The 14,433-nt window shown below is 45.7% G+C and overlaps 1 protein-coding gene across 1 annotated transcript in view; it reads left to right on the top strand.

The window, feature by feature from the left end:
* The first annotated feature begins 609 nt into the window (after positions 1-609).
* The window catches only part of VPS4B (vacuolar protein sorting 4 homolog B (S. cerevisiae)), a 37,531-nt gene continuing 23,707 nt past the window's right edge, over positions 610-14,433 (top strand). Inside the window, exons 1-5 of the mRNA XM_015408538.1 lie at positions 610-937; positions 7,144-7,255; positions 8,732-8,882; positions 10,742-10,809; positions 13,596-13,715. Of these exons, the coding sequence (XP_015264024.1) occupies positions 914-937; positions 7,144-7,255; positions 8,732-8,882; positions 10,742-10,809; positions 13,596-13,715 (475 nt within the window). The 5' untranslated portion in view covers positions 610-913. The remainder of the gene's footprint in view (positions 938-7,143; positions 7,256-8,731; positions 8,883-10,741; positions 10,810-13,595; positions 13,716-14,433) is intronic.

Consider the following 14,433-nt stretch of genomic DNA (forward strand, 5'->3'; position numbering starts at 1 on the left):
AACCGTGGTGTATGATGTGACCAAAATAATAATAATAATAATATACTTTATTGTCATTGTACATAGTACAACGAAATTAAGGTGCAATCATTCGGTGATCTACAAGCATACTCACATACACTCACACAACCATTAGGGTTCACATTGCAACTTAACCACCAATGTCACCCAAATTCCAATTCATACAGCATTTAAAGCAATAATAGCTCTCGAATAAAAACTGTTTTTTAATCTGTTTGTCCTTTTTTTGATTGTCCTATATCAAAATTAATCACAACGAAACAATTATAAGATGACATTCCTATTATTACTGTTAGGTAACGTGATTTCTTCCACTGTTACAAGGAAAACAACTGACAGACACCAGCCACTCGTTTATTTATTACACTAGATAAGTAACGAAGGAGCTCCCAAGGGGGGGGGCGACTCTCATACGGCGCACGCGCACATAACCCTTCCTCCCATCCCTGCGCGTCATAACCCCCAACGCTTTACGAGCAAAAGGTCCAGAGGTGGGCATCATCGGCTCCGATCACAGGACGGCATCTACGCACGCGCAACAGATCGGGTCAACCACCCGCTTCTCCCGCGTCCTCCCCCGACGTCACATCCGCTCCCTTCTTCCTGCTCCCCCGCCCGAGCGTTTTTCGCTGCGCCGCGCGTGACGCCATCAGCGCCCGGCCGGAAGCGGAAGGAGTGTTTGGTTTCGTTCCCACCGGCGGCTGAGATCCTTTTGCGGAAGTAGCTCCAGGCCTGGTCCTTTCCCCCCCCCCTCTTCGGATCCCCCCGACCGCTCTAGGGCTGAGGGCGGCCGGCTTTCTTTCAGTCACGACTCTTTCCTCCGCGTGGCCGGGCGGCCGCCTCAGAGACGTCGCTCCCCAGCTTCCTGGTCCCGCTTCAGCCCCCGCCCATCATGGCGGCCACGTCTAACCTGCAGGTGGGCGGTTAGCTCTGGAATTCGCTGCCCCGAGATCTGAGGCTTCGGTCGCTTCCGGGAAGAAGGTTAGGCAGGCCCAGGCACCCACCCTGTCAGAAGCTTAGGAGAGCTCTAAAGTATTTTGTTGCTGTTCAGTCGAGTCCGACTCTTCGCGAGTCCAGTGTTCCCTCTAAGCTGAGTGAGTGTGAGCCAGCTCACAGTTTTTTAGCCTCCAGCTCACAGATTTTTGTCTCCGCTCAGGAAGGAGGGCTCCAGATCAAACTAATTTATATGGTTGCCAGATCGCTGGCTCACAGCTTTAATGCCAGTTGCTCACAAAGTAGAATTTTTGCACACAAGACTCCACAGCTTAGAGGGACCATTGTTCGCGACCCCATGGATCATCTCCCGCCAGGCCCTCCTGTCTTCCGCCGTCCTCTGAAGTTGGCTGAACTTCATGTTCGTTGCATCTATGACACTGTCCAACCATCTCATCCTTTGCTGTCCCCATCTTCTTTGACCTTCAATCTTTCCCAGCATCAGGGTCTTCTCCAGTGAGTGCTCCCTTCTCATTGGGTGGCCAAAGTATTTGAGCTTCAGTTTCATTATCTGGCCTTCCAGGGAACAGTCAGGGTTGATTTCTTTTAGGATTGACTGATTTGATCTCCTTGCAGTCCAAGGGACTCTCAAGGGTCTTCTCCAGCACCATAGCTCAAAAGAATCTATTCTTCGGCGCTTGGCCTTAAGTATAATAACTCTTAAGTATAATAACCTTTATTTACTCGTCTTTCTCCCTGTTGTGGGCTCGAAAACCGCTTACCACCTTCTCTTCTCCGTTTTATCCTCACAACAACCCTCTGAGGTAGGTCAGGGTGAGAGAGTGTGACGAGCCCAAAGTTGTCCGGCAGGTTCCCACGTAGGTTCGCCAGGCCCCTCCCGGCCACAGGTGTGTGGAAGGGGTAGGGTGACCAGCTCCAGGTTGGGAAGCCCCTGGAGATTTGGGAGTGGAGCCTGGGGCGGTGAGGGGAGGGCCTTCAGTGGGGTGCGTTGCCATGGAGTCCAGGCTCCAGTGCAGCCATTCTCTTCAGGGGAGCTGATCTCTGTAGCCTGGAGATGAGTTGTCATCCCGGGGTATCCCCAGGTCCTGCCTGGAGGCTGGCATCCCTGCTTCCATGGCCCAAGTGGGGATTTGCACCAGGAACCCCAAGATTATAGTCCAACCCTTTAACCACTACACCACACTGGCTCCTTTACGTTAAGAAAAATGACATACATTTTTATTCTGCTCTTCCTTAGAAGAGTTCAGGGCACCGGATCTCTGTCCTATCCTTACTCCACAGTGCTCAGGTCAGGTTCTCCTGTTTTATCCTCTTCTGCAACCTCATGACGTGGGCTAGGTGGAGGAGGGAGGAGAGGCTGCTCCAACCTCAGCCAGTCCTGGCCTGCACTTTGGCAACCACACCAAACAGTGGTGCAACAGCCACATTAGGGAACGCAGACTTCTTGTGTTCCCCTGGCATTTTCCAACAGACTAGATGAAGGATGGGAAGCAAGTGCTTAAGGCATGATGGGGAAACATTTGTTCTCTTTTTACACTAGGGGATGGGGGCTAGTAATACTGTATTCTTTTTGTGAGATTCTTAGAAGCATCTTGGGTGAGTACTATTACAGAGTACTCTGTAACTGGCTCAGTGGTGGAGGATTTGATTTGTGTGCAGAATGTCCCAGGTTTGGTCCCTGGCAGCTCCAGTCAAACAGATCAGGTTGCAGGTGATATGAGAGAGTTTTTCTTCCAACCCTGGAGAGCTGTTGCCAGTCGGTAGACAATACTGACCTCGATAGCCCTGTTATTCTAACACGGCATAAGGTAGCTTCAGTTTGCCAGTTTGGTGTAGTGGTTAAGTGCACAGACTCTAATCTGGGAGAACCGGGTTTGATTCCCTACTCCTCCACTTGCACCTGCTGGAAGACCTTGGGCAAGCTGTAGTTCTGATAAGAGCTGTCCTTGAAAAAGAGCAGTTTCTGTCACTCAGCCTCACCTACCTTACGGGGTGTCTGTTGTGGGGAGGGGGAGGGAAAGGAGTTTGTAAGCTGCTCTGAGACTCCTTTGGGTAGTGAAGGGCGGGGTATAAATCCAATCTCTTCTTCTTCTTCATGTGTGTAGTGCTGAACTAGATGGACACTGATCCAGCAAGTCAGTGTATCCATTCTTAAGAGTTCTGACAATGCTCATTATTAGTGAGAAGGCCATAATTAATTTAAAATACCAATAACTACTTCCAGTCTTAATGGGTGGGACACTTATGCAGGATTGTGACTTCAAGAAAAGAATTTGGGTGCACGTCAAGTTGAGATCAGGGAGAAATATCAACTGAAAATTGAGGCCTGATGGTAGCAGTTGTGCCATAACAATGAAATGGCAGCCAATAACACATTGCTCCTAGTTGAAGTCAAGTAAGCTACTCGGGGACAGTGAAGAAAAGTTCTCGCACGGACCTAAGGAGCTCAGAAGAGTGTAGCTTCCTGATGAAGCCAAAAAGATGATCATTAGAATGTAAGAAGAGCCCTGCCAGTGGATCAGACCAAAGGTCCATCTAGTCCAGCATCCTGTCTCACACAGTGGCCAACCAGGTCTTCTGGAGGGCCAACAACAGGGCATAGAGGCTGAGGCGTTTCCCTGATGTTGCCTCCTGGCACTGTGATTCAGAAGTTGATGGCTTCTGAACGGGGAGGTTCCCTTTAGTTGCTATGACTAGTAGCCATTGATAGCCTTATCCTCCATGAATCTGTCTAATCCCCATTTAAAGCTGTTTATTCCTGTGGCCGTCACTACATCCTCTGGCAGCGAGTTCCACATTTTAAACACTCGCTGTGTAAAGAGGTATTTCCTTTTGTCTGTCCTGAATCTTACTGCCAATCAGCTTCCTTGGATGCCCTCGAGTTCTAATGGTTTGGGAGAGAGATAAAAGTTTTCTTTGTCAACTGTCCACCCCATGCATAATTTTATAAGCCTCTCTCATGTCCCCCTTAGTCATCTCTTTTCTGAACTGAAAAGTCCCGGACTCTTCAGCCTTTTGTCGTAGAGAAGGTGCTCCAACTAACATCATTTTGGTTGCTGTCTTCTGTATTTTCCCCACCTTTGTGATGTCCTTTTTGAGAGATGATAACCAGAACTGTGCATAGTGTTCCAAACAAGGCCGCACCATAGCTCTAAACAGGGACATGATATATTGGCCATTTTATGTTCCATCACTTTCCTAATAATCTCTAAAGTAAAGTCTGCCTTTTCACCACTGCGTTGGCTAGGGGGTGCTGGTGCACAGAATTTTAGTTACAGCTCAGGGATTTTAAGCTTCTGCTCACACTGAGGCATTGGAAATGATGGAGAATGGGGGCATCTCCTTCTGGTGTCTATAGAATTGGACCCCCAGGTCCAATCTTTTTTAAACTTGGGGGTTGGATCAGTTCTCCATTATAGCCTGTGGGGCCCACTGACTATAATGGTCCCCATTGGCTATAATGGAACTGAAAAAAATGATATTGTTTTTTGCACACCTTTCAGTATGATTTGTAAGCTGCCTTGAGTCACAGGGGAAAGTGGGATATAATTATATGAATAAATACGTAGTTTGGGCAGGTTGATGACATTTAAGCAACTTTCTGTTTGTTAGGTTAGGCAGGGTTCTGGCATTGATTGTTCCACCTCTGTTATACTTGACCTGTAAATTTGTCATATTTCACTAAACAAAACCCCAAAGTAGACTGCAAGAGGTTTTCCCTCCTAAGTGCTGGTATGTTTTCTAAGGCTCAGTGCGGGGTGGCAGTCCAAGGCCAGGTCTACCAATATAGTGGACTGTGTCAGCGAGACCTGTTCTCCGGAGGCCAGGTCTATCAACATAGTGGAAAGGGTGGGTAGACCTGTTCTCTCTGAAGACCAGGGGTCATTTCGTAGAAAAAGAGCTAGGGGAACTCATTAGCATAACTCATTAGCATATGCCACACCCCCTGACATAAGGGGCCCGGCGGTGGACCTGCAAGGCCAGCGGGAGTGCGGGCAGGGGTGGGGAGAGGCGAGGAGGAAACAACTTTCCCTCTTCTCCTGCCTCCTCCTGGCTGAATGAGGGCTGGAAGCGGGGCGGCTGGAAGCAGGGGGCGGGGCTTCATCATGTGCCCCGCCCCCTGCACCTCACCCGGGGGAACTGCGTTCCTCCGCGTTCCCCCCCGAAATGACCTCTGCTGAAGACCTTGGGTTCTGATATCAGAGAGTCAACGTGGAATGTTTATTTCAAGAGTTGATAAGTGGAAATTGATAAGAATTGTAATTACTACACACTCAGATAAAGCAATCCTTGTGAAATGGATATTTTTATTGTGCAAAAGTCATTGCATGTGAGCGATAAAAGAAGAGAGTTTCCCACAGAATCATATAATTATTATCGTAAACTATTTTGCATATATATCATTATTGACTCTTCGTTATTTTTGTCACGGATGTTTTGTTTGGATTTCCAACCCTGAGAGGTAGGCTAGTCTGAGAGAGTATGACTGATCCAAGATAGCCAGAAAGCTAGATGGGGATTTTACCTTGCATCCTCCCAGTTTTAGTGCCCCACTCAAATTCTAATACCATGGGAAAGCTCATTTTCTTCACTCTGGCTATGTAACCCAGAGTATTCCTCTAACCCTTGTAGAATGCACAGGAACGGAGTTCTGGCTGGCTTCAGAGTTGGCCATGCCCACTACAGCCCAAACCTCTGCATGCATGGCTACAGAGGGAAGGCCTGGAGAGCGAAATGTTAAGTTATATGTCAGATAGTTAAGTTATAAATAATGCATTGTATGTTGTTTACACCACTAAAAGAAGTGATAGGCCTATAAATTCTGCATATATTTCTGTTTTCCCCAACATTTCTGTAATTTTTTTCTCTGTGGCTTCAGAATTTCCAGAAATTTCACATCTGTCTGTGTTACCCATGACTCCTTCCCCTTTTTGCAATCATGTGTACGTCATTAGTTTCTCAGGCCTCCCTCAGAACATCTTGTATACTGTGGGGGTCAGTCTTGCAAAATTCTCTTCTGCCTGCAGATTCTCACCGAGGGCCACATGTAATTTTGCTTGTACACGTCCACTGTTTACATCAAGTTTTTAAATTTCCTTACAAGACATATAACTAGGAAAAAAAAAACATTGTGTAGCACTGTTCCAACCCAACTCACCAATTAATTATAGTCTGTCAGCTGTAGTGATTTGTTCTCGTGTTTTCTCATTATTATAGTAATTTGGTTTAATTTGATGGGACATCAGTAGAGTGATTTATTATTTTTCCAGTCCCTGAATGGATGTGTTATTTTTATATTTGGAAGAATAAAAGGGTTTCTTGTGCAGCCTCAGACCATAGATGGACATTTCTATAGCTTCTCTATAATGGTTTATTACGTAGTTTGTGCTTTTAGTACCCACTTGTCCTGGATCACTAATTCCCTGACTTTTAAAGCTTCCTATACCTCATTTTTTAAAAAAAAAATAATAATTTTACGGCCTTTTTTAAAGGGATATCTGCCATACTTATTTTATATACACACAGCAGTTGAAACACTACTAATGCTTACAAGCCATTGAGAAAGATGACCAGCAGCTTTGCTCCACCATCTCCACAGTAGCACGGGATGCATGTATATCATGTAACACGGGCAATGTTTTTTTAAAGGTGAAATTACTACAAAATCCCCTAAACTTTAATATGGCTCAAGATTTCCCCCTACAGCATCTGGGATGTTGGACCCCTGGGGTTTACATCAGAATCAGTCATTCCCTCCCATTCCACATTGGACTACCTTACCAAACTTTTTAAAAAATTAAAACAAAAGAAAGCATGTTTGGACAGGACCAACTGTTTGTCAGGGTACTTTAAGGTCGTTAATAGTTGCTTGGCGGGAGGGACTGATAGTCTGGTAATTTTCTGATTGGTAGCATTAGCCTTTGGCAGCAGAGATGGGACTTTACAATGGATTGGCTAAAGCAGCTGGTCAGTCTTAGAGGGGAGGCTGGCTTAGATTCCAATATCCATAGATGTCTAGGAGTTTTGGATCTGTTTTCATCACTGTTGGACCCACATGAATTTGGTTACCATAGGGTGGTGCTTTTTGGAATTGAGATATACTAGAAGTTTTATCCAATGCAGGTTTACCCTCATCCCCATTTTTGCTTTGTGTTGTTTTTTTTACAGAAAGCTATAGACATTGCTAGCAAAGCAGCGCAAGAGGACAAAGCAGGCAACTTCGAGGAAGCCCTCCACTTGTATCAGCATGCTGTGCAGTATTTCCTCCATGTTGTCAAATGTAAGAATCGCTGTACTAAATATGAAAAGCTTTATTTGGTTGGTTAATAATCTTAATGTTCTTGGTCGTTAATGCCACCTCACGTCCAGGGAGATAAGGCAATATAAAAATGTTTTAAATAAATGAATAAAATGTTGGTTGTTCATTTATATCGCCCTTCCTTCGTGGAGCTAGAGCTGACCTGTGTAGAATTCCCAGGAGGTCCCCCCCAGGTAGGCAGTGGCCAGGCTTTTAGCTGTCCAGTAAGGCTCCCACATCCTACGCTCTCGAACCCTCTCCTGGGGCTCAAATAAGACATTGTGGCGTTGATGTATTCAGGGCTTTAATAAAACTCTATAATTCTGTAGGTTTGTGCAAGAAATCCATGTGTCGACCAAAGTCTTGCTATGATGAAAGACTAAAGATTTCTGCTAGGAGCAGGAGACCTCTACCGTTCTGACTTTCAGATTATAGAAATTCTCAGAATGCTTAGTTGAAGCAAACCTGTAGAATTTAAGAACTCGTATCATGGTGCTGGAGAAGACTCTTGAGAGTCCCTTGGACTGCAAGAAGATCAAATCAGTCCATCCTAAAAGAAATCAACCCTGACTGTTCCCTGGAAGGCCAGATAATGAAACTGAAGCTCAAATACTTTGGCCACCCAATGAGAAGGGAGCACTCCCTGGAGAAGACCCTGATGCTGGGAAAGATTGAAGGTCAAAGAAGACGGGGACGGCAAAGGATGATATGGTTAGATAGTGTCATAGATGCAACGAACATGAAATTGAGCCAACTTCAGAGGACGGCGGAAGACAGGAGGGCCTGGTGTGATCTGGTCCATGGGGTCGCGAAGAGTCGGACTCGACTGTGCGACTGAACAACAACAATCATGGTTAGCATGTTGGAGGACTGAGACCAGGAAGAACCACTCAAGGATGACATTCACCGCGTGGTTTTGGATCAGTTGCTCTAACCCTATCTCACAGAATAGCTCTGAATGCGGAAATAGAAGAGAAGGTGTATAATGCATGGTGCCCTGAGCTCCCTGGGGGGAGGGCTGGGTCAAAATGAGATAGAATAAAAATTGTGTTTCGAGGGAGACCTTATCTTAAAACTGTATTACTACATTAGACAGAAAGCTTTGTAGATCCCTCTGCCCGGCTCCCAGCTGTGAAAGTGGGTCAGACCTCCTTGTTTTCTTTGTGTGCAATCTTTTATCTACTCTCTTGGCAAGTGCGATCTGGAAATCTTTGTTGGGGGGGGGGCACCTTTCCTCTTTTCTTTGCTTGAATGGCTGGTTAGTCGTACCCCAAATGGTTTCTAGGTGTGATTTAAACCAAGGTACGGGATTTGAGTGTTCGACCGCTTTTGAATCGTCTGCCCATTGATGCACTACCTGTTGATGCACTAGACAACGACGATTAGACAACAGGTACAATTTTTGAGGCTTTTTTTTAAAGAAAGAAAAGATGCAACTCATGATTTTCTCATTCCCAGATGAGGCACAGGGCGACAAAGCAAAACAAAGTATCAGAGCAAAGTGTACTGAGTATCTGGACAGAGCAGAAAAGCTGAAGGAGTATTTGAAAAAGAAAGAAAAGGCGGCTCCAAAGCCAGTGAAAGAATCTGGTCCAGCTGATGAGAAGGGGTATGTTAATTTCACTTATTCCAGCATTTTCCCAATTTGCTTACCTATTTCAGCGCCTTGAGTGGCGATAGAACATTACTTGAAAGATTCGTCTTAGGGTAAGGCATACTTTTTGGTGTGTTCTGGCTTTAACTTACATTCTGTATTGTGTTCTCAGGACTGATGGTGATTATGGTTTTTCCTGACACTTCCAGATACGTTGCTGTTTCATCAACACTTTTCTTTACATTGCTCAGGGATCTGTTCAGGCATTATGTCCCAGGAACAATTCTCAACCTGGTATGATACTTGCAGGCCCACCATGATAAACTGATGGGCTGTGCCACATTTATTTGAAGATGACATCTGTCATTCATTCTGGGGACAGATTAGATTTCAGGGCGGCTGTATTTCAGAATGGGTACAGCCCACTCGCCTTTTGTTATGATGAGAATAAGGGGTGCTCTCGAATTCAAGGTTCCTCCCCTCCACGAATGCCCAAGGTTTCATATTATTAAATTCATATGCCACCTCTTGCTGCCAAGCAGTCTCAAAGTGGCTAACTAAAATATTAACAGACAATCATTAAAAACATAATAACTAAACTAAAAGGCAGCCCACATAAACAAACTTGACTAACGAAAAGCTAAATGGAAGAGCTCTGGTTTGCAGGCCCTGCGGAACTTAGATAAGTCCTGCAGGCAACACTCCCTCTAAGCTGTGGAGTCTTGTGAGCAAAAATTCTACTTGGTGAGCTGCTGGCATTAAAGTTGTGAGCGAGCGATTTGGCTACTGCATAAATTAGTTTGCTCTGGAGCCATCCTTCCTGAGCGAAGGCAAGAATGTGTGAGCCGGAGGCTGAAAAACCGTGAGCTAGCTCACACTAACTCAGCTTAGAGGGAACACTGCCTGCATAACATCTGACAGCTGGTTCCACCAGGAGGGGGCCACCACAAAGAAGGCCCTCATCCTGGTAGATGCCAGGCAAACATCCCAGGGGCCAGGCACCATAAGCAGGTTGTGGGTTGAACAACACATATTCCGGGTGGCGGGGACACGTCTGAAGAGGTGGTCTGCCAGCCGTGAAGATCCTAGACTGTTTAGGGCTTTAAAGGTGATCACCAGCACTTTGAATTTGACCCAGAACTCAGTCGACAGCCAGAGTTCAGCTGTTTCAAGGCAAGATCTCTCCAAGAAGAGTCTGTCAGCAGTGTTGTCGCTGCTTTCTGGACTGCCTGTAATTTCTGGGGAGCCTTCGGGGCAACCCTACATCAAGCGCATTACAGTAGTCTATGCGGGAGATGACCGTGGTATGAATGGTCCAAAATTAAGATCTTCATCCCTGTAGCAGGAGCTTTCTTAGCTGTAAGCATCGGAATACTTACTCAGTAAAGGTAAAGGTTCCCTTGCTCGAAAGCCAGTCGAATCCGACTCTAGGGATGCGGTGCTCATCTCCGTTTCCAAGCCGAAGAGCCAGCGCTGTCCGAAGACGTTTCCGTGGTCATGTGGCCGGCATGACTAGACACCGAGGCGCGCGGAACGCTGTTACCTTCCCACCAAAGTGGTACTTATTTATCTACTTGCAATTTCTTGCTTTCGAACTGCTAGGTTGGCAAGAGCTGGGGCCAGAGACGGGAGCTCACTCCGTCATGCGGCAACCCGGGTCTCGAACTGCTGAACTACTGACCTTCCACAGCCTGCAGTTCAGCGTCAATCAAACTTGCCTTACTCAGCACGTTGAAGAGAGGGGCTCCAAGGACTTTTGTTTTACTGTGTGCATTTGGTACAAATATATGACGTTTCTGCTTTTTACAGTCCATATCTGTGGTGCTGAGACTTTTCCCGTTCTTTGTATTTCATGAACTTTGATTCCAAATTAGGAACGACAGTGATGGGGAAGGAGAGTCAGATGACCCTGAGAAAAAGAAGTTGCAGAACCAACTACAAGGTAGTTTCACGTCAAGCTCTTTGTGTCTTTACCAGAGTCGTTCTCTCAGACGATCAGGCTGAACATCACATATGGGGGTCTAGAAAGTAACATTATCTGGAGGGTTTTTAAAAAAATGCTTGTTATGCTGCACCCTATGAACAGAGCATATTATCAAAATGATAGCTGGGCCGAATTTAGTCCTGTAAAGCCTTGGAGATGAAAAGGTAGTTTTCAGAGGGTGTGTGCTGAGCTCCTCTGAAACAAAAACAGAATAATTTGGGGTGGGTGGGAGGCAGGCCAGTGTTTTGCTTCTCCTGCTGTTTTTGTGCTCTCCCCCCCCCCCCCCCGCGGGGGGCCCCGCCCCCCCCTGCCGCTCCTGCTGATCACAGTAAGCAAGATGACTGGTCAGATTTGTCTGGGTACATCACACAGAATAAAGGAAGCTGTATTGAAGTGAAGAAGAAGTACTTCTTCACCCAAAGAGTGATTAACACATGGAATTAACTGCCACAGGAAGTGGTGGCGGCTACAAGCACGGACGGCTTCAAAAGGGAATTAGATAGGCATATGGAGCAGAGGTCCATCAGTGGCTATTAGCCACAAGGTATAGATAGGGGCTCTGGGGCAAGTGATGCTCTGTCATCTTGGTGCTTGGGGGGGGGGGGTCAACAGTGGGAGGGCTTCTAATGTCCTGGCCCCACTGGTGGACCTCCTGATGGCACCTGGTATTTCTGGCCACTGTGTGATACAGAGTGTTGAACTGGATGGGCCTTTGGCCTGATCCAACATCGGCATCTCTTATGTTCTTATGCTGGATGGGGGGTGGGGGCAGGGTGTATGGAGACATACCCACTGCAAAGGCAATAAGACAACCTGCCATAAGGACATCTTTGTTGCTTCTTGGTAATGAAAGAAGCTTGGAAGAGCATGGCCCAGTTGCGTCAGCAATGCAACAATTGCCTCTGCAATCCCTCTCTCGCTGTTAGAAGCAGTAGAATCATCTATGTGGAAAGGCAGGGAGGATCATCTAGTTGGCTTGTTGATGTGGATATGCATTCCTTTCTCTCCCACCTCTGTTCATGAAAGATCACCTTGCTGGGCTCAGAAGGCTCTTTCACAGAAAATATTCCCTGTTTGAGCTCACCGCTAATCCATTCTTTGTCAATTTTTTTAACGTAACAAAAAGAAATGCGGGCATTATCGTTTATTAGATGAAATGTTGCAGCACATGTCTGCATTTGGGTCATATTAGTATATCTGTTGGCAATGCTGTGTAGCTTCATCACTTTAGACGCAAGCCTGCATTTTGCAAAATCCAAGTGCATGTAGAGGCCCTTCCTTTGTAAACAGGAATGGTTAGCTGTCCAGACTGTAATACGGATAGGACTTATGCGAGTTAGAAATCAGTAGAGATCTCTTTTCTCATTTGTCCATTTCTCGTTCTTTTGAGAACTTTTATGGCTGTTCTCCAGGGAGCCTGCATGAGGCAGTTAAAAAAAAGTAAGCAAAAGCTTAGCCACGGCATAAAAACACAGGGCACAGAACAGCTTAAAATGAATGTAACAGTTTTTGGACTGAAAGCACTCTATAGAATGGTGTGAAAAGATCAATCTCTTAATTATCATGCTAGTCAAATGGTGTATTTATTTCATGTTCTGGTGTGTGTGTTTCTTTAAATGTTTAGTGTGACTGCAGTAATGTAAGGAGAATGATAGAGGGAGATCAGTGTGATGTGATTGGCTGATGACAGAGTGTGGGAAGAGAGATGTCTCTACTAGGTTACTGTGTGTGTGTGTGTCTTGGGAGAAACAAGTGTGGAGAGTTTTGTGAGAGAGTCTGTATGGCAGAAGAAGCAAGTTGAGTCTATCCTGTGTGGATAAGACAAATGGTTTATCTTGTGTGCCTAAAACAAAGAGTTTCGCCTGTGTGGCTATAGATAAGAGAGAGAGCTTAGACTGTGTGTCTAAGGCTGTCAGAGTGGAGTTTTGGTGTTTGAGAGACTGTGTTTGATGCCAAGCTTTGCCAGTTATATTTACAAGTTCCTTTCTTCAATAACAGTTCAGAAATACCCAGAAACCTATTTTGTTCTTTTATAAATAAATCATTATTTGTTTAAACTTATCCCAGAAATCAGAACAGTCCTTCCTTAGGGCCACATAGTCTTCTGAAGTGCCCAGACCCTGGGTCATTCTACCAGAATTGAGAGATTTGGATTTTTTAATTCCTGGTGGCAGCAGAAATCTACCAAGTTCATGTACACAAGAGTGTGTTTTAAAGGAGAAACAGTCTCCCCAATAAGCAGGATGCCCCGAGTGGTATGTCACAGTCATACTGCATAGGACCAAGGCTAGTCCACCCAGGAGCATTTGGTGTATTTTTTTTGGGGGGGGGGATTTTTTTAGTATTTTCTGTGTGTGTCTGCACCTGGAAGTCATGTTGACCTCTGGTGACTGACCCCTACTGTGTGCCTGGAGGATATTCAGAGAGGTGGCTGAATAAAGCCTGCCTCTCTTCTCCCGACTTGCTATACCAAGGAGGTCTCCCATCTAAGCACTAACCACAGTCGACCCTGCTTAGCTTCTGAGATCTGACGAGATCGAGTTTGCCTGGACTATCCAGGTCAAGGCTGCCCAGGAGCATTTGAGTGGGACTCTTCCAATCACAGCTAGAGAGTCATGGGAGTCAGCAGATATGGAGCTCTGGCAAGACACAGCCTGTGCCCCCCCCCACCCCCCAACGTGTTCTCATTTTCACGTCTAAGGAGGAGTGGATCTTTCTCAACCCTCAACCGTCTTCTTTCACAGGCGCCATCGTCATGGAGCGGCCAAATGTCAACTGGAGCGATGTGGCTGGCTTAGAGGGAGCAAAGGAAGCGCTTAAAGAGGCAGTCATATTGCCTATTAAATTCCCACACCTTTTCACAGGTAAAAGCAGTTAAGGTCTATTTGGCTTGTTAGTTAATGGTCTTATTTTTGTCTTCTGCCCCCCCCCCAGGTGTTCAGTTCAATATTTTATGTCATAACTGTAACATGACGGTAGCAATATTAACATAATACAATATAATAGAATACCGTGTTTCCCCGAAAATAAGATATTGTCTTATATTTATTTTTTCTCAAGAAGACACACTAGGGCTTATTTTCAGGGGATGTCTTATTTTTATTAAGTATAATACAACAATCTACATTTATTCAAATACAGTTAAGTCATCTTCTGGAACATCGTCATAACTTTCATCACTAGGTCTTATCGGGGTAGGGCTTATACCACAAATGCATAGAAATCCTGCTAGGGCTTATTTTTTGGGTAGGTCTTATTTTCAGGGAAACAGGGTATAACCATAACACACTAATAATTAAGCCTCTCATAGTAGTCTGCTGCCTTTTGAGTAAAATCCTCAAGGGTCTGGGTGGCGTTAGGTTGTTCTGAAGCGGCTGTTAATGCAGGATGTGGAACAAAAGTTGTAGAGTGAGTTCAGTGGGAGGCTGGCGCAAATAAAGCAGGCGAGTGGTAATTCAGTCACGGAAGTGGCTGGCTTCCCGACATGTGCCTGTTTGTTTTCATGGAAAAGGTGATTACTCTTAATTACAGTCATTCTGCATACGTGCAGCGGTTGTGGTTACAGCAGATATTGCCACACTG

The sequence above is a fragment of the Gekko japonicus genome, unplaced genomic scaffold, assembly GCF_001447785.1.
Source record: "Gekko japonicus isolate JY-2015 unplaced genomic scaffold, Gekko_japonicus_V1.1 scaffold1186, whole genome shotgun sequence".
In the NCBI taxonomy this organism is placed as follows: domain Eukaryota; kingdom Metazoa; phylum Chordata; class Lepidosauria; order Squamata; family Gekkonidae; genus Gekko; species Gekko japonicus.